General features: G+C 50.1%; 1 protein-coding gene across 1 annotated transcript in view; it reads left to right on the top strand.

Moving 5' to 3' along the window:
- The window catches only part of NDUFA10 (NADH:ubiquinone oxidoreductase subunit A10), a 49,438-nt gene extending 23,855 nt beyond the window's left edge, over positions 1-25,583 (top strand). The window contains exons 9-10 of the mRNA XM_061189044.1: positions 598-706; positions 25,148-25,583. Coding sequence (XP_061045027.1) covers positions 598-706; positions 25,148-25,216 — 178 coding nt within the window. The 3' untranslated portion in view covers positions 25,217-25,583. The remainder of the gene's footprint in view (positions 1-597; positions 707-25,147) is intronic.
- Positions 25,584-26,447: the final 864 nt, after the last annotated feature.

Raw genomic sequence — 26,447 nt, 5'->3', positions numbered from 1 at the left:
GCAGGGAAGCAGACGTTTATAAGCAGGGGTGCAGCAGGCCGTCCTGCGGGGCCGTTCACCCCAGCCCCGCCCTCCGGTTCCACGGAGGCCTCGTCAGCCTCCGCTCCTGGAATCGGTCCCCCAGGCGGCATGGGCATCGCGCGGGGTGGTGGGTTGGTGGGGGTGGAGATGCAGGAGAGTTGCTCATCTCTCTTTCCCCCAAGAGTCATTACATGTGCACATTTTTCATGAGAGCAGACCACGCGCGCGGCACTGTGACACGTGGTGTTTGTGTTTAGCTTTGTATTCCTGGTAGTCCTATGTTTAAAGCACACTGCGGCTCCTTTTTTATTTTTCAAAACTGTGTCCGTCCCCAAAGGGAGTCACCTGTGGCCATGAGACTCTTGAAAGACCCCGTCTCTGGCTCTGGAAGTGGTTTCAGAAGAGCAGCTCCCACAGCCCAGATGGTCTTTGGGGGAAGGTTTGGCTTCTGAGATAACTGCTCGGGAATGCATGGATGAAGTTTTTAATATGGATGTTTTAAAAAATCAGCCTGATAGCTTATTTTATTATATTCACTTTGATGTTTAGTGTGACTATATCTGCCTTATCTTCTAGGGTTCAGAACAAGTTGGAGGTGCTGAATTACACAACCATCCCTGTCTATCTCCCAGAGATCACCATCGGCGCTCACCAGAGTGACCGGGTCTTCCATGAGTTCACGGAGGTGAGGCCCTCGAGTGCCGGCTCTCAGACGACCGGCACAAAGTCACGTCTCTGAAGAATGCTGTCTGTTTTAGCGAGAGAGCTCCGTTTTCACTGCGGTAGTTCTCCTTTCCCCCTTCATCAGTGTATTGACACAGGTCCTCAGAAGGCAGGGCCGCACGCAGGGCGCTGCCCCTCTGGGCCATGTGTGCCGCAGGCAGCCTTCCGGGTCAGCGTGTTGTCTTGACGTCGGAACCTTCTCTCTTCCTCAGCTTTTCTCTACGTCCTTTCACGTCAGATTTCACTTCTGGCGTCGCCTTCCCCTTCACGGTACATCCTCCATAAGGAGGGAAGGTGTGTGTTTCTGCAGAAGGTCCTCGGGTGGACGGGAGCCCTCGGGAGGGCGAGGGGCAGGAGTGAGGCGGGAGCTGGGCGGGGCCGAGTGTTTGTTGGGCTTCTTTCTAATTTCCGTAGCTTTTTAGTGAATTACCTGTTTGCAGCATGGTGAATGGTGAACTTAGAGAACATTGCAAGTTCTGCCTTGGAACCTGGCCGGTGAGTGAGCGCCTCCTCTGAGAATCGTGGCCTCAGTGGGGTAGTGAGGACGTGCCCCGTTTCCCTGTCAGTGGTGGTTGTGTTTAGTTATCGGCAAAGGCGTGAAATGATTGTACTTAGATCAGAACTTCAAGCTGAGCAGTCAGTACTTAGGTGAGTTGAAATCTTAGTTAGATATTTTTGCATGACTGTGATTCTCCGCTTTGATGCTTGCACATTGCTTGCAGCTGCGCTGATCGAATGTCCAGGGATACCCCGTTGCTCTCTTTCTTACCTGAGATACTTGGCATTTTCTTTTAAGTAAGTTCTTTTGGTGGCCTTGGAAGTGGTTTTATTAAATGTAGACATTTGGGGAAGTACATAAAACTGTGAAGGTATCACTCGGAGGTACCTACAATTAGTACTGTGGCGCGTTTCGTTCTTCCTGGTGTTTGCGGGTGTGTGAGTGCGTGCGTGGTGTCTCTTTCTCTTTTTGAGCGGAGCTGGCAGGCCGGAGGCTGAGATGGCTCCTCGATGCCGCTCCTGCCGAGGCCGGGAGACCCGCCCCCGGTAACTGTCCCCACCCCACATGTAGTGACCCACCGGGCCTTGATGAGGCCGTCTTACAGGCAGGCGGCTTGGTCCTGTCCTCAGGGCTACTACCTTGTGCCGGCCTCCATCGTCCTGCTTAAATGTGTCCTGCAGTTTCCTGTCTGGCCTCCTCCGCGTCGGGTCTCTCCCTCCAGCCCTCCTCTGCAATGCAGAAGCGCCTGAGCTGAAATGCCAAAGCGGCAGAGTCTGTCCCATGCCTGCAGCCCTTCCGTGACCTCTGATGAATCCGGCCCTGCAGGGTGGGTGCCCTGGCTCCTGCGGAGTCTCCTCCCTCATCTCAGCCCTGCGAGCACCCCTGGTCTCACTGGTGGTGTCCCTTAGTCCATATACGGGCCCTGGGGGCTCGGAAGTGGTACACAGAGAATTGTGAAACAGATAAATAAATTGCCCTTTTAACTTGTAAATTCTCCTGATTACACCAGAGTAGTGATTTACTGATAATGTGTCTTTAACGCCTCTGTCACGTTCTGTGATCTCACTTTTAAACAAAGAAGCAACCAGCGGTGGGTTCAGAGATTGTGCAGTCACCCACATGTGAGTGGGATTTAGGGACGTGGCTTTGTTTTGGTAGTTTTTCTTATGCTTGCTACTGTTTGTGTTGAGTGGTACTGGCTTTTCTCTTGTATTACTGATATAAAGTTTCCTTTTAAAATGAATTTATGTAATAAAAAAAGGCATTGCATTTTTCAGTGTAAGCGGCGGTGCACTTGGTACGCAGCTGTGACCTGATGGGCAAGGTGCCCTCGGGTAACTTGAGGAGCCGCCTCTGCTCATTTCAGGTGCTTTCATCTTGTTCTTTCATGCATTTACTCCGTTTGTTCATTAGTTTAGTTATTTATTCCACTAAATATTTATTGAGTGCGTACTAGGCGCCAGACCAGTCCTAGGCCCTGGGAACAAAGCAGCGCGTGACCCGGAGAAGAATCCCTGACCTCCCAGGCACTGACATCAGAGTGGGAGGAAACAGAAAATAAACAAAAGGTGAAGCAAAGAGTTCGTTAAGTGACGGTGGCAAGTGCTGTGGAGAAAATTAAATTCCCAGAAGAGGGCAGGGCCGAGCCGTTGTGAGCTGGGGGAGTTCGATTTAAAGTCCTGGTCGTGGTCCAGGAAGGCCTCACCGAGAAGCTGATGGCTGAGGAGAGGCTGCAGGGGGTGAGGGCAGTGGGTGGGGATGCTGGGGGAGGTGACCACACGGGGAGGAGAACGGAGGCAGCGGCGAAGCTCAGCGTGTCTGGGACATCAAAGACGCAGGAAGGAGGCCACTGTGGCTGGAGCGTGGAGGGGGAGGGAGGGAGGGCGGGCAGGGACAAGCAGTAAGAGGTTGCAGAGGCCCCCCGGGCTGGTGTGAGGGCTCTGGCTTGTCCTCTGCAGGATACGGGGAAGAAGAAGGATTTGTGTGATTCACTTGGTAGTGGGAACGTTCTGGTTTCTGATTGAAGGATGGATTGAGTAGGGGCGCAGGCAGAAGCAGGGAGATTAGCTAGGAGGCTGGTAACGGCATACGGGCTGAGAGGTACGTCAGCTGGGACCAGGGTGGTCCTTGTAGGCGTTTTGGACAGTGGTCAGGTTGTGGATAGAACCAACAGAGGCTATTGAACTTTTGTATTGGGAAGTGAGAAAAGGAAGCTGATTTCTAGGTTTCTGGCCTCCGGAACTAGAACTCTGGAGTTGGAACCGGCAGACTTTGGGAAGGCGCAGAGGTACAGGTTTCCAGGAAAGATCAAGAATTTTTCATTGGCCATGGCAAGTTCGAGATGCTCATTATTCCCCAGAGGAGGTGCTGAGTGGGTGGTCGCCCTCGTTTCATCGCGCTGTGTGGATGCTGTGCTTCTCACCGACGGATGGTTTGCGTTAAGTGTGCACAGTGGTTTTTTCAGACATAATGCTACTGCACACCTAACAGACTACAGTATAGCATAAACATAACTTTTATACGCGCTGGGAATCCAGAAATTCACGTGACTTGCTTTATTGTGTTGTTTGGACCTGAACCTGCCTCCAAGGCCTGCCCGTAATGGGTTTGGGGTCTGGAAGTCGTCAGTGTGTGACTGTTGTGTGAAGTTGAGGTGGCTTTGCGGTGAGGAGAGAAGGGGAGCACGAGGTTCAGGGGGCGGGAGACGGAGGGGGCCAAAGTCACTGTCTTCAGGGAGCTCACGCTTCAGTGTGTTTATTACTTCGTCAGTTATCTTTACGAGTGGGGGACTGTTCATAGGAATTTCGTCTTTTCTGTTGATGTATGCCTCTTTATAAACAGCTTGTGTTTATCTCTATCTCTGTAAGCAAGGAAGATTGAGCCAAATGACCCCAGAGAAGTTGAATGGTACCCAGAACAGGCGGGACCCTCGTGGTAGCCAGGTAGGGGGGCGTGCTCTGTGGCCGAGCATGGGTGGGCGGATGAGGGGCTCCGGAGGTCCAGCAGGGCTCCTGGGGACGGAGTGGCCTGACGTGTCGTGGAGGAGACCCAGTTGCACCGACGTTGTCCCTCGTGGAGTGGGTGAGGGCCCCAGGTGGCCCTGCTCACTACTGGGAGGAGACGCTTCTCAGAGCAAATAAATTCCAGCGAACCAACAGCCCAGGCCATCGTCACGACAATTACGGGAGACACTACAAGTTTCAAAAATTAAATCTGTATGGAAAATGGGCATTTGAAAGTCCCATATAAAAAGGAAAATGCATGCCAGCAAATAATGACAGTTTTGTTTCTTTCTAATCTTTATACCTGTTTTTCTTCCTTGCCTTAATACACTGGTTGTGTCTCTAGTTCATGGTTGGATAGAAATTGTAACAGTGGTTGTCCTTCTCTTCTGTCTGATCTCGTGGAGAAAGTTTTCAGTAATTCACCAAATATTATGTTTGCCCTGGGTTAGGTGTAGATACTCTTTCTCAGATTAGGGAAGTTCCATTTTATTAGTAGTTTCCAAGGACCTTCTATCGAGTACGGGTGTTGAGTTTTATCACATTTGTCTGTCACGGGTGATTTTTCTCTTCTTTATGTTAATATGGTCATAAAAATTATAGTGATTGATTTTCTAATGTGAGGCCAACCTTGATTTCCTGGATCAGTCCCACTTGATGTGCTTTATCCTCTTCATGTGTAGCTGAACCTAATTCACATATTTAGTTTAGGACTTTTGTATTTATATTGGATGGTAATTTTTCTTTCTTGTAATATCCTTGTCAGATTTATTATCATGATCATGCTGCTATCAAACACTAAGTTGAGGTGGGACCCTCACATTTTATCCTCTGGAAGAGTTTGCCTAAGATTGTTATTACTGCTGCTTTCAGTGTTTAGAAGGATTGACTGATGGAGCTCTGTTGAAATATTTTAAATTATAAATTTGTTTAGTAGATGCAGAATGTTCAATATTCTGTTACTTCTTAGGTTTTGGAAGTTGTGTTTGTTGAGGAAGTTGCCCTCATTTCTAATTTTCTAATTTCTTTCACTAAGTTGTTTAAAGTGTCCTTTTTTAATGTTTTTAATTAGATCACATCTGATGGTGACCGCTGTCCCCTTCTCCATCCCTGTTGTTGGTCCTGGTGTGTCCCTTCCTTCTGTACTCTTGAAAGAAGTTTGTCATTTAGGGAACTAGCTTCTTGCTTGGTATTGTTTGTTGTACATTCGAATTCACTGATTATTGCTTCTTATTTTTTCCTTTTCATTTGCTATTTTTCTGTCTTCTTAGTATGAGTGGGTGGATCATTGATTTTCAGCCTGTCTTGCTTTTGAATATATGCGTGTAAAGCTGGTCACATTGCCCTCCAAATTTGTCTTAATTAACTTGATCTCATAATTCTTTCTTTTTTTTTTTAATTTTTAAAAAATTTTATTTATTTTTGGCCGCATTGGGTCTTCGTTGCTGCACGCAGGCTTTCTCTAGTTCCGTCGAGCGGGGCTACTCTTCGTTGCAGTGCACAGGCTTCTGATGGCGGTGGCTTCTCTTGTTGTGGAGCACGGGCTCTAGGCGCGCGGGCTTCAGTAGTTGTGGCACGCGGGCTCAGTAGTTGTGGCTCGCAGGCCTTAGAGTGCAGGCTCAGTAGTTGTGGCGCACGGGCTTAGTTGCTTCACGGCATGTGGGATCTTCCCGGACCAGGGCTCGAACCCGTGTCCCCTGCGTTGGCAGGCGGATTCTTAACCACTGCGCCACCAGGGAAGTCCTGATCTCATAATTCTTGATATTATGTTTTCATTATCCTTCAATTCAAAATATTTTCTAATTTTAATCTGATTTCTTTTTTGACCAGTGTGCGAATTCAAATTATATTGGATCATTTAAAAGCAGTTGGAATCTTTCTAATTGTCTTTTTGTTACTGATTTCTTGCTTAATTTCACTCGAGTCAGAAACAGTCTTATGATTTCTGTTCTTGGAACGTGGCTGAGACTGACTTTTTGGCTGAGCATTGGTCATTTTGGTGATGTTTCACGGTCCTTGAGAAGAAGACCTACTCTGCCCCGTTGTGTGCAAGGTTCTTGTAGCGTCATTAAAAGGAAGTCTCTTGATCACATTCTTCAGATTGTCTCTATCCTCGCTGATTTTTGTTTCCTTCTTCTGTCAGTTTGCTGTGAGAGGCGTCTGGAAATCTGTCACTCTGTGTGGGTTTCTGCCTCCTTTATTTCTGTCAAGTTCTGCTTTGTGTGTGTCTTGAGGTCGTATTATTAGACATGCACAAATTTAGACTTGCTCTACATTCCTAATAGAGTCACCCTTTTATATGTTATGAAATTTTCCCAGTTAACTTTAGTCATGGTTCTTACCTTAAAGGTTACTTTATTTGAAACTTATGTAGTGTCTACAACTTTCCTTTGGTTAGCATTTGCATGGTATTGCTTTTTCTGCATCTTTTAATTTCATTCTTTCTGTATCTTTGTATTTCCAGTGGACACCTTTTAACCTGAAAACAGTTAATGTCTTTAGTTTTTGTCCACTCTAAATATTGGGAATATTTGTCCATTCACATTTAGTGTAATTACTGATACATTTGTGTTTAAGTAGCTTATCTTACTACATGTTTTATATTTTTCTTACCTGTTCTTTGTATTTGTTGTCTTTTTTTTCTTGCCTTCTTTTGGATTAAGAGGCTTTTTTTTTTTTAACATTTTTATTCCATTTCCCCCTCTATTTGCTTACTAGTTATCATTCTTTTAATAGTTTTTAGTGGCTAACCTGGTAATTACAATATTCATCCTTGATTTATTAACTTCTGTTATAAGTTAGTAGCTCTCTAGTTCCAGAACACTGTAAGGACCTCATAACACTTCTAACTCCGTTTACCCAACTCTTGTGTTTTGTGTTGTTTTTGTCATATATCGTAATTCTTCGTGTATTTTAAGCCCTCGGGACATTGTGGTTATTGTTTATGTGGTCAGTTCGTGCAGATTGACCCATGGCTGCCCTGCTGCTGCTCTTACCCTCCCTGATCTCCATACCTTCACGTAGGATCATAGTTCTGCTGTCTGAGGAAGCTTTGCTGACAACAAATTCTCACCCTTATTGTTTAAAATGGTCTTTAATTTGTTCTAGTTTTTATTTTGGAATTTTTCAAACTTACAAAAATAGCAAGAATAGAAAAATAACTTCTGAACCTTTGTAAGTGGTCATCATTATACCCCATTATCTTCAAACATCTTAATGCACAGATTCTCAGAGTGTGGTCCCCATATTGGCATCACCTGGGCACTCATGAGGAATGCAAGTTCTCAGGCCCCAGCCCGGGCCTACTGGATGAGGTTCTCTGGGGATGGGGCCCAGGAATCTATTTTAAGGAGTCCTCCAGCCAATTCTGATATGCACTAAGGTTTGGGAACCACTGCTTTAATGTGTAATTCTTATAAACAAGGACATTCTCCTACATGACCACAATATAGCTATCAAAATCAGGAAATTAACATTCATACATTGCTACCTCTAATCTACAGACCTTGTTCAAGGCTAATCAGTTGTCCCAGTAATGTTCTTCAGAGCAAAAAGATCTAATCCAGGATAATGGATTGCATTTAATTATCTTGTCTCTTTAGAATCTTTGAATCTGATCAGTTCTTCAGGCTTTCCTTGATATTCAAGACCTTGACACTTCTGAAGATTACAGGATGGTTACTTTTTAATATCCTTCAATTTGGTTTTGTTTGATGTTTTTCCCATGACTAGATTTAGGTGTCATGTGTTTTTTGTAGGAAGGTCACAGAACTCATTACATCTTATCAGGTAGCACGTGATTCCTATTTGTCTCATCACTGTTTCTATTAACTTTGATCACTTGACTGAGATAGTGTCCTCGCTGTAAAGTTATTCTTTTACTCCTTGTAATTAATAAGTATTTTCAGGGGAAGTACTTTGAAACTATGTAAATATCCATTTTCTCATCAAACCTTGACCCAGTAGTTAGCATCTGTTGATTTTCTTGGCTAAATTAATGATCATTGTAATTTTCCTAATTCTATCATTCCTTCTACATTATTAGTTCCTATTCTACTATAAAGAAATGCTCTCTCTTCTCTGTTTATTCATTTATTTATTTGTATCACTATGGACTTAACAGATTTCTGTTTTATCCATATACATCTATATTCATTTCTGTCTCTCAGTATACTGACAGCTGTGAATTCACATCAGTACCTTCAATTCCAGAGTGACACAACAAGGCTCGTTCTCATGGTCCCCCAGCCCACGTCCTTCTCAGATAGTGAGAAACCTGGCTTCCCTCAGGTCAGTGCATCTCCTTCCTGGATCAGTCCCCCCAGTGTATCACCAGGTTCCCACCACTGCTACCACTGCTTCCTTCCACAGTTTCCACTGGTGTTTCCCCAGCCTCTGCTGTGTCCTGCTGCCCACCCATGTAGGTGCAAACCTCTTTTGAAGATCGTTTTCCTACGTTTCTGGCAACGTTTTGTTTTGTTTTGTTTTTAGGTGGTGTTTCTGACTTGGTTTTGAGCATTTACACTGTCTTGGGGTGTGTGCGTCTGTACTTTGGTGTGTACTTTGCTTGTAGTTCAGAACATTCTTTGGCTGATATTTGTTGTCAGTTTTAGAAGAGTCTTGCTAGTACCTCTTCGGTATTGCTTGCACCCCGTTTTCTCTGCTCTCCTTGGGCTCCACTTGACCACATGTTGGACCTTTTCACCATGTTCTGTGTCCCTCTTTTCTGTATCTTTCATTCTGTTTTCTCTATGACCTTCAGCCCGGATATGTTCTTCACTCTGTCTTCTAAGTTACTACTCTTTTCAGCTCTTCCCAATCTGCTCCTAGACATGTATTTTCTATATTTGAAGTTTTAACTTTAATTGTAGTCCTTTTTGATTTTAGAATTTCCATTTTTTTTATAATTTTGAGTTGTCTGTTGAAATTATTTTGTTATCTAAATTCTTTGACACATTAACCACGAAGTTATCTGGTAACTGTAATATCGGGACCTCTGTTCCATCTGCTTAAACTGATTCTCCCTCTGTCCTTTCCGTTTGGGGACATTTAATCTTTTTTGGTATGCTGGTAGTTTTTAAAATGCCAGTCATTATTTTGGAGGAACTGTAGAGATAGCGTGAGGCTGCTGTTGCTGTCCTTGCTGTCTTCTGGCAGCGTTTTAGTAGGGCCGACTCCCGAGTCCGTCAGAAGCCGAGCCAGGGGACACTACGCTTAGGTTTGTGAGGTCTGGTGGATTTCCTGTTTGCCCTTCCTGATGGAGCACTTTTACTAGAGTCCCTTCTCTTTGGTGGGTCCTGACCTGCAGTTTTGTCCCCACGGTCCCCTCCCCGCTGAGGGCTGGCTCAGCCCCTCCGGCTTCTGCCAGTGGGAGTGGGCGGGGCCCTGGGGGGAGGCAGTCACCTGGCAGCCACCCTTTTTGCTTTCCTCTCCTGGGGCCTTGGAACCGCCCTGCCTTTGAAGTCTCGGCACAGATTTTTTTTCAGGCACAGATTTTTTTTCATATGTTGTCCGTTTTTCTTGGTGGCTTGGGAGGGGACTTGATCTGCACTAGTCCACCAGAAGCTGGACCTATTAGTCATTTTACCCAGTGACACGGGGAGGCTATTTGGCAGTTTTTCATTGTTGTTAAGTTTTGTCTTATTTTTAATCTGTGAGCATTAAAGGGAATCTATTAATACTATATTGGACTTACAATTTTAATGTTTAGAAATGTTGAAATTTTTAATCAATATTTAAATGATTGGGGAAATCTAATTTTTAAAATGCATAAGTGTTTTTAAAAAATAACTTCATTTTTTAGAACGGTTTTAGAGTTACAGAAAAATGAAGGTACTGGAGAGTTCTCATATACCCCAGTTTCCCATATTAACATTTTATATTAGTGTGGTCTATTTGTTACCAATACTGAACAATATTGATACATATTACTAACTAAAGTCCATACCTTATTCAGATTTCCATCGTTTTTCCCTAATGTCGTTTTTCTGTCCCAGGATCCCATGCAGAACAGCACGTGACTTTCAATTGTCACGTCTCCATCAGCCCCTCCTGGCTGTGACGACTTCTCAGACTTCCCTTGTTTTTAGTGATTCTGACAGTTTTGAGGAGTCCTGGTCAGGTGTTTTATAGAATGTCCATCAATTGGAGTTTGTCTGGTGTTTTTCTTACAATTAGACTGGATGTGTGCGTTTGGGGGAGAAAGACCACAGGGTTGAAGTACCATCAACGTGACGCATCACTGCTGGTGTTGACGTTGACACCTGGCTGAGGTGTGTCTGTCAGGTCTCTCCACTGTGTGTTTGCTCTTTCCCCCTTTCCAGAAGTCACCATGCCTGCCATAGCCTTTATATTTGTCTGTGGGGTAAAAATTGTGTGACTATTTAGAGGAATGCTGTTTTTTGAAAGGAAGTTTAGTTGCTTGATATTTTAAAAAATGATAAATTGAAATTAGAATGTAAATAATAGTGGCTATGTTTCTTCATTCACAGAATTTCTCTTGAATGTTAAGGACATGAGCAACAGTTATTACCAGATTTCCCTCTAGAAAATGTATTGTGAGGGATAAAGACGAATGAATAAAGCCCTTCTGTGAGTGTCTTTTGCAGCTGTTTGCAGCTGGAAAGGTTTGTTACTCCTCAGAGAAGCTTCCCTGGCCAGGCTGCAGAGCGTATTTCTAGAAACGCCCAGGCGAGCAGCCGGTGAGGCAGGGAGGCTGGTGTGTCTCTCAGACACCGAGACGCCGGTTGGTTCCCCGCAGGGAGGGAGTGAGTGGTTTGGGAACATCTTAAGGAATTGTTTCTTTTAGAGAAGGACTGGTTCAGTATCAGAGCGGAGGGTGTTTTGTGGCCATTTATTTCCTGGAATAAGGGGGCTTGATGGGGTGCGTTTTTATGGCAGTGGTCTGTAGAAATCCGTTTCCCTGGTTCCTCATTTTCTAGGAAAAAAAATTTTAATGTTAAGTATGTTTTAGCCAAACTCCACTGACGACGTGAAAAGTTTATACAGTTGACCCTTGAACAACGTGGGGGCATATAACTTACAGGCGGGCCTCCATATCCACGGTCTGTGGTTCCCCCATGTCCGTGGATTCAGCCACCCAGGGCCCGGGTAGTGCGGTAGTGTTCACTATCGAAAAATATCCACAGATAAGTGGACCCACAGAGTTCAACCCACGTTGTTCAGGGGTCAACTGTATCACCCTGATTAATATAATAAGGGTAATAAACTTAGCAGAAACACACTTCATGATTTCATAAGAAGCTTGACGTGCACTTGCACTGTGCTTATGGAGACGCTTGGGAAGCGTGAGGAGGGTGGTGTTCTCATAATACATCCATTATATCGCATGCATATTTTATAGTGGATATGGAACTTGTTGATACTTTGTGGCTGGAAATTATTGGCTAACACTTCTAATTCTTGGAAAAAGAAGTCATGCAATGACCTTTTGTGTTTTTTTTTCTTTAAACACAGAAAAAGTAAACCAAAACTTATTCATATGCATATGGGGAATTACAAAATAAGTAGGTGGTAAATGGCTAAAATTAGACGCTTACATGGTTAACTTCAGAAGGGAAAGGGAGGGGCAACAAGAAGCTTGCATCAGAAGAACAATTTTGTTTCTAGGGGAACAAACGGGAGGTAAGAAAATTTGTGATACTAATTGTTTATGCAGGTGCAAGTGGTATTTTCCATATGTTCATGGCCATAAACACCCCAGCAATAAGAATTTATGACAGTTTCTTCTTTTTAAAAAATAATTAATTAATTAATTTATTTATTTATTTATGGCTGTATTGGGTCTTTGTTGCTGCGCACGGGCTTTCTCTAGTTGTGGCGAGCAGGGGCTACTCTTTGTTGCGGTGCGTGGGCTTCTTGTTGTGGAGCACAGGCTCTAGGTGTGCGGGCTTCAGTAGTTGCAGCACTCGGGCTCTGTAGCTGTGGCTTGTGGGCCCTAGAGCGCAGGCTCAGTAGTTGTGGTGCACGGGCTTAGTTGCTCCGCGGCATGTGGGATCCTCCCGGACCAGGGCTCGAACTTGTGTCCCCTGCATTGGCAGGCGGATTCTTAACCACTGCGCCACCAGGGAAGTCCCTTTATGACAGTTTCTTCCCCAGAAGTGTCTGCTTCCTTTTGTTTTTTTTAATGAAATATTATGGTCTCCTTTTCTCTTTCAGGAACTTTCTACTCTTTCTGTCTTTGGTGTTTTAGAGTTTAACCAAGATAGGTCTAGATTTAAATTTCTTTTTTGTTACGTGGGTACTTTCGGATTTGTTGGTAGGATCTTATTCCTTGCTTCTGTTTTCAGTTTCTTCTCTTGCTTTAAACGTCTTAAATGTAGTCACTATCTGCTGTGTGTGATCTCAGGGCTGGAGGCCTGTCTGACTCTGTCGTTTATTGTTTCCTCTGATTCTTACCCATGGTCGCTTACTTCCTTCTGCATTTTGGAGACTTTGGACACTGAGTTCATGCTTCGTGGGTATTTATCCCTGGGCCCCTCCTCAGTACAGGATGCCCAGGGACGTTTGATTTCAGGTGAACCTAGACTCTCTCGGTGTAAGCACGCCCCAAATATTTCGTTCACGGGGCATCCTGTGTTGTTTGCTAACGCTGACAGCCCTGCTCCTGGAAGGACTGTTGCCGCCTCCAGGCCCTGAGATTCAGGAGGAACCGGGATTTAAGCTTCCTTTGCTGCTTGTGGGATTCCAGGCCCCGGATGGTGAGGATTGGAACCCCACACTTGTGTGAGGACAGGCTGAGGGTGTGAATTCTTAAGATGCCTGCTGAGACCCCCTTGCCGTCAGGGCGCTTTCTTCCCTCCCGCCTTTCCCTGAGGGTGCGCCCTCGGAGCTGCGCATATGTGCAGAGGTGCATCACAGGTGTCCACCTGCATGGGCGCCGCTTTGCCTTGCCTCCCAGCTGCTCTGCAGATGCCCCGGGGCGGCAGAGGCTGCAGCTCTCCCTCTGGTTTCCAGCTCGCTCTTCATTTCAGCCCCTTGTGATTTCTCGCAGAGCCCATCAGTGCATTTAAAAGCATTTCTAGAGGTTTTATATCAAGAGGTTTTTCAGGGTATCGGGCTGTTGTTTTGCTGGAAATGGAAGGCGTCTGTTTCTCTGTATGATCTGAAAGCTGATTTGGTGCTGGTTCTTCCCATGTCCCTTCCACAGAGGGTCCAAGTGGGGAGCCCTGTGTCTCCCTTTGCTCAGTATGTATTTGCTCAGTGAACCCCCGGGGTGGAGAAATCTTTCAGTCCCCAGCGTTGAAGGCGTAGGAGGGAAACGCAGAGGATAAAAGGCTTGTGCGGTGGTGGGAGGGATCTGTTCGGGAGAGCTATTCGGGCGTCTGGAGAGCACTGAGTGGTACGAGGGGTGGCGGCTCACCCTGCACACGTGCTGCTGAGCCTGACGTTGCAGACACGCCCCAGCGGGGTCATCTCAGGCCGTGTTCTACATCGAGTCACTTACCACTCAGCAAATGCTTACTTTCTGTTGCGGGCGCTGTCCTGAGCACTGGGGATATTGGGGCATAAGAGAGGAATGGGCAAGCGATCACCAAATACGTAGGGGGGCCTCAGCGCTGTGGGGCGGAAGTAAAGCCATCTCGGGTGGGAGCTGTTTTGTAGAGAGAGGCCTTGGGTACCAGAAGGCGTGGGTGTCCCGGCTACACTTGCGGGGAGGGGGCGGGGTTGGGAGGTAGAGGCAGGCTTGGCACGTTCTAGGAAAGGAAGAGTCCACGTGGTGAAGTGGAGGGGCAGGCAGAGCTCAGGTGAGCTGAGAAGGTAGCAGGGCACGCGCAGCGAGGGCCCGTGGGCCGTGGTGTGAGGACTTTGGTTGAAGTCGCAGGGAAGCTGTGGCCCGTCGGCGTGCTCTGAGTGATAGAATCCGAAGCTCGTGTTAGGAGGATGGCTCTGCGTGCCGTGTTGGATGTTGACTGGGGCACAGGTGGAGGCGGGGAAGCAGAGCTTCAGGGTGTGGGTGAGAGACGACGGGGGCATGGCTGTGACCAGGACAAGCTCACCTTCCTTCCCTGCAGCTGCTGTCTCCCGGGGCAACCTCGCCGTTCCCTGTGCAGCCAGATTTGTTCTTACTCCCTAGGTTTTCAAAACTAAACTATCGTTGAAGGATTCAAACGAAAGAGGGTCCACAGGGGAAGGGCTGTGACTGCGGGACAGGAGAGCGGGGACCTGAGGTCCCTGCGATGGACGTGGGTGTTGGTCTTACGACTTTCAGACTCACATGTATGGTCCTAGGAAGAGAGTGGGGAGCAGTGTAGACCACACCTGGGTGTGCTCTGAACTGGATGCTGGTGGCAGTGGGGACGATATGGAGGCGCAGGGGATTCCTAAGAGGGGGAGTTGCTTGTGGCAACAGTGGCCTTTCATTGCAGACCGTCAGGCACACTGGTTTATGGATATCTTTCCTTTAGAGGCTGGACAGACTCAGGGGCACTGGGGCCTGAGCTGGGAAGTGTCCAGGTCACAGGGCCCAGACAACTCATTTTGCTTCTTGGGCTTTTGTAATTTTTTCTTTTGCTTGCCCTTGTGTAGTTTTTAGGTCCACGCTGACATTTGGGCACGCGGTCTGCATCACTTATGCCCCGACAGGTGGCCCATATCCTGGGAAGGAGCCTGTTTTTCCGGGAACTTCTTCGTGGGGCCTCTCAGCTCTTGCAGCTCCGGAGTTGGGCGCCTGGTTTCTGGCTCTGCAGCGTGCAGCGTGATATGTTTCCGTGGCGGCCACGCTTGTCACACCACAGAGCCAGGAAGAGGCCCTGGGAGCTCCCCTGTCCTGTGTATTCATCCGGTGCCCATTCGTTGCACTCTCAGTGCCAGACGCTGCTCTAAGGACACAGAGCTCTGGAGAGTCACCGACCAGCGGGAGCGACAGACACGTGGACATAGGATGCGACGCGGTTCCCGCTGTGGGCCGACGGGGGAGAGGGCTTCACGGTGGTGGCCCGGGCGTTGGGATTACAGGACGAGGGGGTGAGCCGAGTCGCCGGCCTGGGGGCCTGGGTCTTCTCCGAGAGGAGCAGCGTCGTGAGGGCTGAGGCCGCCGGGACGGGGCTGCCGCGGGCAGGGCGGCTGGTGTGTTGGCTCCGGGGCGCGTGTTCATGAAGGGAAGGGGGAGCGCTGAGGACTGAGAACCGAGGCCGGTCCCGGGGGCTCCCGGCGCTCGGGGATCCCGAATCTCGCTGCAGGGACAGGGCTTTCGTGGGCCCCCTGGCGTGAGCTGCGGGCTTTGTTTAGAATCACTGGCCGCAAGCAGCCCTGTGAGGAGAACCTGAGAGGCCAGGGACGGGGGTGAGGCTCGGGGGCCAGCTCAGGGCGACGCTGGTAGGAGGCGGTGTGCGGGCGGAAGCGGGGTGGAGGGCGGGTCGGGAAGGCGTCTCCCCGCACCTGGGGCACCTGGGGCACCTGGGGCACCTGGGGCGGCGGGAGCAGGTGGGAGTCGGGAGGCCGGAGCGTCCTGGTGGGAGCGGCCCGAGGGCACGGGACGGGAGGGGGAGGAGGCTGACGAGGAAGTGGCCTCGCCGGCCAGCTTGGAGCACCCGTGTGGGCGGGCCCTGCGCTGCGCCCACAGGAAGGCACGATGGTTCTCGTCGCCGCTTGTAGGCGAGGCCCCGCGGCTCCGGGAGGGCAGGGGAGGCCACGGCGTCTGCCGTCCATGGCAGGCAGCCCTTCACGCCCAGCTCCCGGCCTCCGGCATAGCTCACGTGTCAGCACCGCCCCTTCAGCCGTGTTGTGGCCCTGGGGCCTCCACTAGTGCGGAGCGACCTTTCCAGGAGAGAAAGGATCTCGGGTTTTCATAGGAACAGAAGGACCTTTAATGTCGGTTTGGTTTTGTTTGGTTGATCTGGTGGCCTGGGCGTTTGGCTCAGTCCTGTGGCTGGACTGGCTGGGGTCCTGCTGGCCTTCAGCCTCCCATCTGGTCTCTAGGGACTGCCCGGGGACCTCAGAGGGGCCTGAGTACCTGGAGCCTGAGAAGCATTTGTCAGCGCATTTTCCATTCACACAGCCCCTCCGATTTTGTATTTGGAAGTGACCCTATAGACAGATTCATATAAATACCGAATGTGTGCATGAGCGCCTGCTAATTTTTTTAAGTCATTTTTCAGGCACTGTGCCAGGTCACTTTTTATTACTGTGCAGCCCTCCCTTGGGGTAGACAAACTGTGAGTCAGTCTCCACTTTACCGATTCCATCTCTTTCCAATTTAAGGAGGCCAGATGCTATTAAGATACTGTGTTCCTTCCATGAATCCGATCTTGTCCAAGACAGTTGCTAGGACAACAGGATCTTCTGTTTTCTCTCCTGCTATTTTTATTTCTTTACTATCTCAGGTTACTATTTTCATTTTCCGTATCAAGTTCTTCTTTACCATTTTTTAAAATAGAGATGTTTAATAACTTTAATATGTTAACACTGTGTGTTCTTGCCTTTACGAAGTTCACCTTAATAAAGACAAACTTGCAATAAACAGAAAAGCCTTCGGATCAATGTATCTAAACCTGCCGAAGAAGAAAGGTACAGACTTGGTCGTTTCATGTTTCCTCTCGATGTTCAACCCTTAGTTAGAACTTAATTTGGTGTCTGTCTTTTATGTTAACATACAAATTCTCAGTTTAGAAGTCCTTTAACTTGAAAGTAGGTGCTAAATGTCTCCAGTCTGTCCTTCGTTAGTTGTGGCTGGAAGAGGCATGCACCCCTCTGCCCTCACTGCGTGCTCCATGGAAAGCTCATGATTGAAGTTCAGTGTTCGTCTCCATGTCCCATTATTTATATTTCTGCGTACAGAAAATAACGTATGTCCCTTGGAGAAGAAGGTTAGTATATAAAGGTAGACCTTTTACCAGGTGCACTGATTTGTGTGCAGTTGCAGGTTTTCACAGGGACCTGCTGGTGCGAAATGATAGGGTAGCGTTTCACACGCACCCTGACCCACCAGGGGTGCCTGGACTTTGCGTGTGTCCAGTCATTACTTTGGTTTTAGAATTTTTAGGACACATCCTGCTTTCAGGTATTTGAACGAGCGCTTGAGTTAGGAGCTTTTCTTTTTCACAGTTAATATGAGTTAAATGGGATTAAGACATTTAAAGTATATGATGTTATGACGCTTGTGGCGTGAAGATAGGACCTCAATGTGGATGTATTTGTAATAGGCTGTGGTGTTCGTGTGCTAAAAATAGGAGGCACTTATTTTTAAAATAAAAAGATTGTTTTTGAAAGTGGACTTTGATAAAATAAGATTTTTTGGAAGTTGATTTCATTTTTTTATACTTGATTTATGTTTAATTGTAATGGAAAATTGGGGAAATTGTATATCAAAGAAGTGACTTTAATAAATAATTTCTCTGGTGCTCTTCTTTAAAATTAATGAGAAATTCTTAGCAGGGCTCATCAGCATTTGTATGTAATAATGAGTAACAGGGGTGGGAAATTGGAATCCCCGAGCCACCCCACAATTATTTAGTAGTTTTCAGCTCCTTGGTGCATCTAGAGAGAGCAGAGTCAATAGTACCTAATATTACCATTTACTGCTCCAGCGGAGTGAAGCAGATCCAGAAGAGGCACGGCGTTATTCCATCCTTTTTAAAAAAATTCACCTTTTTACAGTAATACAACACAGGATTTGATGCTAGAATTACTACATATATTTAGTCCTCCAGGAAAACTCTTTCAACCAGGAAACCCCGAGCATCATTGACTATCCCTGAGGTGATGCTAAGAAATAAAAGTGCCCCCCGCTCCCCGGGTAGTTCTTTGAGGCACACGTAAAAGGGCAGGAAAAGCGGGGCAGCCGGCCTTCCCAGGGCAGGGTGGTTGTGGACTGGACCCTGACATGCGTCCTGCAGTCTCACAGCGGCAGAGCTCAGTGTGTACCGGCTGACAGGAGGGGAAAGCTCCACACGGTGCAGGGACTTCACGCGTTAACGGCGCACGGAGACGTGCCATTTAACGCAGCGGATATCTGCAGGGGGTGGTGGGCAAGGCGTTCCTGGATTCGAGGGTCGGAGCATCTGGGCTCTGGTGTCAGCCTGCCCCTTCTCGCCCGCTGACCTCGAGCGCATCACTTAACATCTTTTACCTCGGAGACAGTGCCTGCCTGCTGACCTCACGTGTCCGATCCCAAGGCGGTGCTGGAATGGGACTGGTAGGCAGGCCGCCCTCTAGGATCCAGGTCCATCTTGATGGCGGCGGGCGTCACCGAGGTGGGTGCCCAGAGGATGGGACAGTGGACTCGGGAGTTCCCAGGAGTGGTGCTGGCTCCCTCAGCTTGAGCGAAGGTGTCGTGGAGGAGCGGGCCTCGTTGAGGGCAGACGTTCAGGAGGAAGAGAGAGATGCTCAGGAGGGCACTCCAGGAAGGGCAGCCAGCTCGGGCAGCAAGTGCCGGGGATAGCGGGTCAGCCGCACGTCCGGGAGGGTCGCTTGTGGGCCCTTGAGGACCCTCGATGTGTCTGATGGGGGCTGAGCAGGGGGGGTTTGGTTGGCTTTCTCCCGAATGGTGTTTCCAAGGGCATCGAGTCATCAGACTCACTGAATGTTCTTTCCTACCGAATTGTGAGTTTTCATAAAGCGGCAGTTTTCTTAACGGGACTTCTTTCCTGGGAGTGATTCTCTAACTGGTAGATAACTGCGCGGGGTAGCAGCTGGGGCTGGGAGAGTGAGACATTCTCTGGGCAGAAAGCGAAGTAGCGGCACAGAGGAGGTCATCCGTCGAAGGGGGCGCGCCCGTGCCGTGTGTGCCGTCTGCCGGGTCGGGGCGAGGCGTGCCAGCTGAGGGACCTGCTGCGCCCGCCTCGCTCCCATTTCAGCCCTGCGGCAGCGTCTTACTCCCTCCGTCCCTGGCTTCTGCGGGTTAGTCGGTTGTTTTCCGTGGTTCTGTTTTATTCCCTCCGTTGACCTATCAGCTGCACCTCTGTATCTCATCGTTAGTGACCGCTGTGAGGTGTGCAGTGCACACCTTTACCTTGTCACGGTCCCCCAGAAAGCCAGCATCGGGCCACGTCACACGTGATGTGAGCCCCTCGCAGTGGGCTTCTCTCCCCCCTTCTGTCCTCTGTGCTGTTACGCGTGTGTATTTCACTTCCACACGTTAGGAACCTCAGGATATACTGTTACTACTTTGGCTTTAAACAGTTCATTAGAGCTTTTTCTTCAGTCTTTCCTCCTTCCTGCCCTTCCTCCTGCAGCTGTCGTTTCTGCTGTGCTCCGTTCCTTTGTGTAGGTCCAGGTTTCATCTGGCTGAGTAGCCCCCTTTAATAGCTGATGTCATAGTACAGGCCTGCTAGTGATGACTTCTATTAGCTGTTGTTTAGAAATATATTTATTTCCATTTCATTTTGATAGATTTTTCATTCATCATAGAATTCTGGGTTGACAGTTGTTTTCTGCCAACACTGAAGATACTCCATAGATTCCTGGCTTGCACAGTTTCTGATGAGAAATCTGAAGTTATTCTTATCTTTGGCCCTTGTACCTAATGGAACTTTTTTCTCTGGCTGCTTTTAAGACTTTCCTTTACTCTCTTTATCACTGGTTTTCAGTAATTTAATTATTATGTGCTTCTGTGGTTTTCTCTCTGTTTGTCCTGCTTGGGGTTTATTGAGTTTCTTGGATGTGAGGGTTTCTAGTTTGCCTATCATTTGGAAAATGTTTGGTTGTTATTTCTTCAGATTGTTTTCCTCCCCCGTCGAGGACTCTGAGGACACACATGCTGGATGACTTGATCCTGTCCCACAGGTCACTAAGAGTCTGTCCATTTGTCTTTGGCCTTTTTCTCTCTGTGTTTTGTTTGGGATAGTTTCTGTTGCTCCGTCTTCAAGTTCACTGCTGTTTTCTTCTGCGGTTACATGTAATACGCTATTAATTCATTGTGTTAGTTTGGGTCCCCCAAGAAACAGAAGCCAAGATGGGGTTAAGCACTGCTGAGGTTTTGGAGGGAAGCCCCTGTGAAGGATGCAGGGACGAGCCCCGAGGTGGAAGGGGTCTGGCCCTGTGACAGGGGAGGGCAGGGGAGGAGACTGGGGAGGAACAGTGCAGGAAGGGTCTGGCCAGGCCAACAGGGCGTCCTAGAGCCAAAGGCTCCTGTTGAAAGAGGCCCACGGCCCACGGATAGGCTGCCATGGAACCTCTGCTGCTCTTGGTCGTGGGCTGAGCCCCTCACGTGGGAAGCGTGGCCTCGGCGTGAACAGGGTAGTGGGCCCAGAGGGTCAGCACCTGGGCCCTCGGCCACTTGTGCCCCCTCGCAGCAGGGCATCTGAGCAGCACTGTGTATGGCTGCCACACCTACCCAGTGGAATTTTTATTTCGGGAATCCTGGGTTTTTTTAAACTCTAGAAGTTCTTTTTATATTTTCCAGTTCTTTCATTATTTTCCTTTTCCATTTAATTTCTTGATTACGTTGAATATTTTTATAGCTGTTTTAATGTCCTTATTTCCTCATCCATCATCTTTGTCATTTCCTTAGTCTGCTTGTTTTTTTTCCCCCCGGTTACAGGTTACATTTTTCTCTTTCAGGTGTCTAGAATTTTTCATTGGTTGCCATAAATCATGAATTTTTATGTTTATGAGCGCTAGGTTTTGTTTCATTCTTTTGAAGAGTGTTAGAATCCTTTCTGGCAGGCAGTTAAGATCCTTGCAGATCAGTTCAAGCTTTGGCAGTTAAGCTTTGGTGGGTCTAGAGCAGCCTGTCTTCTCGGGAAGGGTTAGCCCGGTCCCCGGTGTGCCCCGGGGGCCTCAGGGCCTGCATGTGCGGTGAGCGGTCCCTCTGCGCTGGCTGACTCAGCCCCAGGGCAGCTCTTGGACTGCTCACCCGGAGACACCCTGGGACGTCCTTTGCCTGGGATGCTGTCCACCCGCCTCGGGCGCACCGCCCCACGCACCCTGCCTGCTGCTGAGCCGGAGACCGAACGCGCTGGATTGACAGGGCTCTTTTCTGCCCAGGTCCTTCCCCCTAGCACTCAGCCCATGTCTGCTCAGTGCCACCAGCACACTCAGTTTGTCCAGTTTCCAGATGCGTGTGGCCAGGGGTGGAGTCCAGGCCCTATTACTCCCTCGTGGCGGGAAGCTGCAGTCATTACCTGGCATGGGTTGGCCTCTCACCTGGGCCGTCCCTAGTGGTGGAACCGGAGGCCGGCTGAGGCGCCGCTGGAGGCCAAGGTGACTGAAGTCGCGGCCGTCAGGGAGCAGCTTTCCACGCCCGGCGGCTCCAGCAGGACGGGTTCCACCCCATCCTGTCACCCTTGCTCCCCCTTCCTCCTGACCGTGTCCTCTTCCCCGCTGACCGGGTCAGTCAGGGAGGACTTCTCCATCCCCGCCACTCCTCCAGCACTTTCCACCTGCTACCATCCCACTTCCCAACTGGTTTATACATTCTGTGTAGTTTATAAGGTTAGAGAAGAAGGGACTTTTGTTCATGTCTCAAAGCAGCCAGGACACAGTGTATCAGATGTAGAAGGAATTCACAGTTTCCTCCAGCAGGATGAGTGCCTATATATTTCTCTTCTCAACTGGCTTTTGTCCCAGCAGCTGGCAGTTTAAGCCTGTGCTGGCATCTCTGAGCTGCGTGTGACAGCAGTGGCTGGGAGGAGCGGCCTCTGTGAGCTCGGACCTCTTGAGCCACTTCACGGCGCCCATGCCGTCCTGGCCTGTAGCGCGTAGAGATGGGCGCCTTTTTCTAAAATCAGAACTCACCCAGGGTTTAAAATGTCCTCACAGTCAAACTCCGCAGCATCACTTTGTTTCAGCCGCACCACGCTGAGCTCAGACCTACCGCGCCTGCGGCTCCCCGGCCTGACGCAGGACAAAACCGACTGCGGGCCCGCATCCAGGAGTCGCGCTCTTGTGCTGACGGTCGGACGAGGTGCCCGCGTCGGCTTCTGAGAGGTGCTTCCGCCAGGAGGTCCTGGGCCACTCCGTCCCCACAGGGCCACAGAGTGTGTTTTCTCAAGTGATGAATGTGGTGGATTGGGGTTGGGAGGTTTGAAGGTTGACTTAAAGGAGCAGATGCAGATATGAAAAGTAAGAAGCTTTTTTTTGCATTCTCATTGTGAAACATCCCAAATGGGAACCCTCCTGGGGTTCTCTGTTGGCTTAACTGCACTGAAAGGGAACCCTGAGGGTCTGGGGACCCTTGTCTGGGTATCAAAGGCCAGTTAGGTGCTGCCCCAAGAGGTCCAGAGAGCAGATTTTGTGATGCAGTTAATAGACGCTGGCTGCACTCAGCGGTTCCACATTCTGCGAGTTTTTATTCTCTGCTCTATGGTTTAAAATTTGGTTTGCAAAGAAGACAGCAGAGCCAAACTGTGGCCTCCCCGGCCCTTCCTCAGCAGGTGCTGGGGGCTGGCCCGGTGCCGGTTTGCTGGTGTCGGTGAAGCTTGAAAACCTTTCCGATGAAAAGAAATCACTTTCTGGTGTGATAAAAATTACGGAGTGATAAAAATTAAGATTGCTCTTTTCTTGCTACAGCAGTTGTGTATTCATAGCAGTCGGCTGGGAATGTCTTTGTGGACAGGGAGAGACCACACGGGGAGATGCACCCACGGCTCCTGCTTTGTGGCCACTCTGCCCCCGTCCTGGTTCTTGCTCCCAGAGGGTGGCCGCTCTCCCACGGCCTCAGCGCGGCCTCTCTCTCGTTGTGCAGACACTCCCCGTGTCTCCGTCATGAAACGCGGAGCGTGCTGCGTGAGTTTTCTGTAGCAGCTGTAACGGCCCCAGGCTGAGCGGGTGAGAAGGTGCCCGTGTCGTTTTCCAGTTCTGGGGGTCAGAGCACAAACCCAGGCGTGGCGCTGTGCTCCCACTGGGGCTCTGGGGAGCCTCTGCTTCTTTCCTTTCCAGCTTCTGGAGGCCCCTCGTGCCTTGGCTCCCGTCCCCGGTCAGGCTGACCTCTGCTTCTGCCACCGCATCTCCTGATCTGACCCTCCCCCAGGACCCTCATGATGACCCTGGGCCCACCTGTCAGTCCAGGGCGGTCTCCCCGCCTCGAGGTCCCGGCTTAATCATGTCTGCACAGGCACAGGGTCTGGGAGTGAGGGCGTGGGAGTCTGTGGGGGGACTTTGCGATCTCAGTACCCCCTTGACACAGAGGCCCTGCTCACACCCCGTCTCAGCACACAGCGCCCCCTGCTCACAGGCTCCGGGGCGTCTCCTCTCCTCGGGTGCTCCCTGGCGCCGTCCTCGCTGGGATGGCGGCCCCTCCCTTGAGCTGCTGGGTGGTGGCTGTGCACCCGGGTCTCCAGCACAGCCCTGCCTTCTCGGCCACCGACCCAGTTCCCCACCTGCCCGTTGGTGGTCTCCCCGCAGCGGCCCACGCGCTGCTCCCATTCTGCTTCGGAGCCAACCTGGGTGCTCGCCTCCCGGGGGAGCCACCCGCCTCTCCCCTGCTCCTGCTCCTCTGTGTTAGCCAGGCTCTCCTGAGCCCTTAAGGCCCGTGGAGGTCACTGAGACCCTAGCGCAGGGCGGCACCTGCAGCTCTTCTGGCCCAGCGACCACCTTCTGCCGGAGAGCCTGTCGGAGTTGGAGAGCAGGGGTGCCGATCTCACTCCCGGGGTCCTCCCGCTCCCGCGGTGGCCACGCCAGGCGTCCCCACCCTCCCCACCCCCGGGCTCTGCTGCTCCGTGTGCGCTGCCCACCGGCTCCCCCTTGGCGGGCACCCTGGGCTGTCGTGCGCCACTGGCTCCCTTCCCAGTCTCCGCCCAAGAGGATGACTCCTGGGGGAGCCGGGTGTGTTCTTTTTTCCCCTGTTGTATACCCAGGATGCTCCTGGCACCTGGACGAAACCTTGTGCACAGAGGCTCCCAGGGCAGGAAGCTGCGGTCAGCCTGCACTTCCGTCCTCCCCACTTACAGGTCCCTGCTTCTCTCAGCGTCCTGCCGCCGCGCACGCCCACTGCAGGCCTGTGCACCGGCCAGAGGGGGCCGCAGGCTCAGTGCCGGGATGGGTGGTGTGGCCGCGGGGAGTGTCCGGGCGGGGCTGTGTCTGGCCTCGGGGGTGACTGTGACCCCCTCTTGGCACTGCAGCCTCTGCCTCCACCTCGGCGTGGCTGGTAACGAAGGCCTCTGCCGACGAGAATCAAGGAAAGGTGGATTTCTTTTTTAAACTGCTTAGTACTTGTTCTTAAGGGCAAAGCGTGGAAGATTTTTGTGTGTAGTATATAGTGTGTATGTATCTACTGTTGGACCACATTAACTGGAAAGTAGGAAAAAGAAAACTCCGTATTTTGTCCCCGCTGTGTAACTGGATGAATCTCATCGTGCTTGCCTGTTCCCCGCCCGGCCTACGCAAGACTCCTCCTAGCTTGGCCTTCAGAGCCAGGCTTCCACGCTCCACGGTGGAGGCCGACCCTGTGACGCTTCATCCCAGCCTGTGGACCCCTCGCCCTCGCCGCAGGCTCCCTTCCCCTGGGAGCCCTCCTGGCCATGTGAGGGAGCCTCTGTGCCCCCTCCAGGTCCACCCTGTGTGTGCCCTGCGCCCCTGGGGCCCCTGCCCCCGATTTGTGGTGGGGTCCACGGCAGGAGGTGCTGGCAGGAGACGGGCAGGTGGGGCAGAGAGAGGGGCTGAGACATCTCCCCTCCAGCCCTCCCTCCCCGCCCCCAAAGCTGTGGCTCCCCTAGGTCAGTGCCACTTCTGCCCGCGGCTCCATGGCCACCCTCCCGACAGCAGCACGGACACTTGGGTTGGCCACTGGCGTTTGTAGCACCCCCAGCAGCATGGAAGCTCCCGAGGGCAGGGTCGTGTTGTGCTTCATTCCGCAGGATCCCTCACCCTTAGAGCGGGACCGCCAGAAGCAGGCCCCGCTGGCGCGGGGAGGTTAGGGATGGAGTGGAGGAAGCCGTCAGGTGAGCTGGGGGGACGGATGTACACTGTAAACTGCTGGTGACCACGGCTTTCCCTCCCGCAGCTGCCGGGCCGCAGGTACAGCCCTGGGTACAACAAGGACGTGGGGGACAAGTGGATCTGGCTGAAGTGACGGACGCCTCCGTGGAAGATGCCTCACGAGGATGAAGATGCACCCAGGCCGCCTGACTCCCCTGGACTCCACGTAGCTTAAAATCGGGGGTGGGAGTGAATGATCCTGAAGTTGCACAGTGGAAGAAACGGCCAGCAAACAGCAGTCTGCCCTGCAGTGTAGTTACGGGAGTGGAAGGAGGCACCCCCATTTAAGGGGGGGCCCCTCCAGCTTTATTCTGGGACGATGATCACTGGGGAGAAAGAGTCTGCTATGAAAGAGCAGGTATCACTTGGAGAATCTCATTTCATCACAGTCGTGCTCTGTGTCACGCAGGTTTTGTACATTGTGTGTTCAGACTTCAAGAAATAAAACCGTTTCTATGGCACTTCTCTCCGTTATACATCTGCCCACACACACGCATACGTGTCACATACGTGTGTATGCACACACACTTACCATTAGCCAACAGTTTGCTCTGATGTGGTTTGGTTTGATCAAGACATATATTAGGATTGAAGAGTTTTTCTGAAGCATTTCTTCTTTTTGTTTTAGAATGTAACTACTACATTAGAGAAAAAGGAAAAAAGCAAAGAGGAAATACCAAAAAGAGGAAGCAATTACCCTAGATTTATAGAGCAGAGTATTTGTTGTGAAAGAGATTTTGGAAGTCTCCTGTGATGACCATCATCAGCTGGTCTTGTGACCCCTTCCTCTGAGGGGAGATTCAAGCACAGAATGTCAATGGGATAAAACACAAAAGCAAAACAATATACTCTCTTTATTACCTAAAAATCAAGTTGTCGATCAAAAACGAGTCACGTGAGAGAAAATCACACTTGTTTATTCACCTCAGTTGAAACTTAGGAAACAAAAGTAAGATTTCCTGAAGGCCAATTGTTGAGGTCCGCGTTTTAGTTCCAGAGTTAAGCTGTAGGTTGTGAATCCTGTTAAATTGGGTTTTCTACTGTGGAGCTCCACTGTGTTTAGCATGGTCACTCCGAGCCGCGCGTGTCCATTTAAATGTAAATGAATTAAAATTCACTTCCTCAGTTGCACTGGCCCCAGCGCAGGTGCTCGGAAGCCACGTGGCACGTGGCTTCCGTCCCGGACGGCGCAGGCGAGACGGCGACCTCACCGTGGAAGGTGCCCTCGGGTGTGGCTGTGTTAGAGCCCCCGCTGGCCCTGCGCCATCCTTCCTTTCCCTCCCTCCCTCCCCTCGCCCGTCTCTCCCTCTCTCTCTCTTTGGATT

This window comes from Eubalaena glacialis, chromosome 1 (assembly GCF_028564815.1).
Source record: "Eubalaena glacialis isolate mEubGla1 chromosome 1, mEubGla1.1.hap2.+ XY, whole genome shotgun sequence".
In the NCBI taxonomy this organism is placed as follows: domain Eukaryota; kingdom Metazoa; phylum Chordata; class Mammalia; order Artiodactyla; family Balaenidae; genus Eubalaena; species Eubalaena glacialis.
Note: the sequence above shows the minus strand (reverse complement) of the source record. Positions and strands in the feature narration are given on the sequence as shown.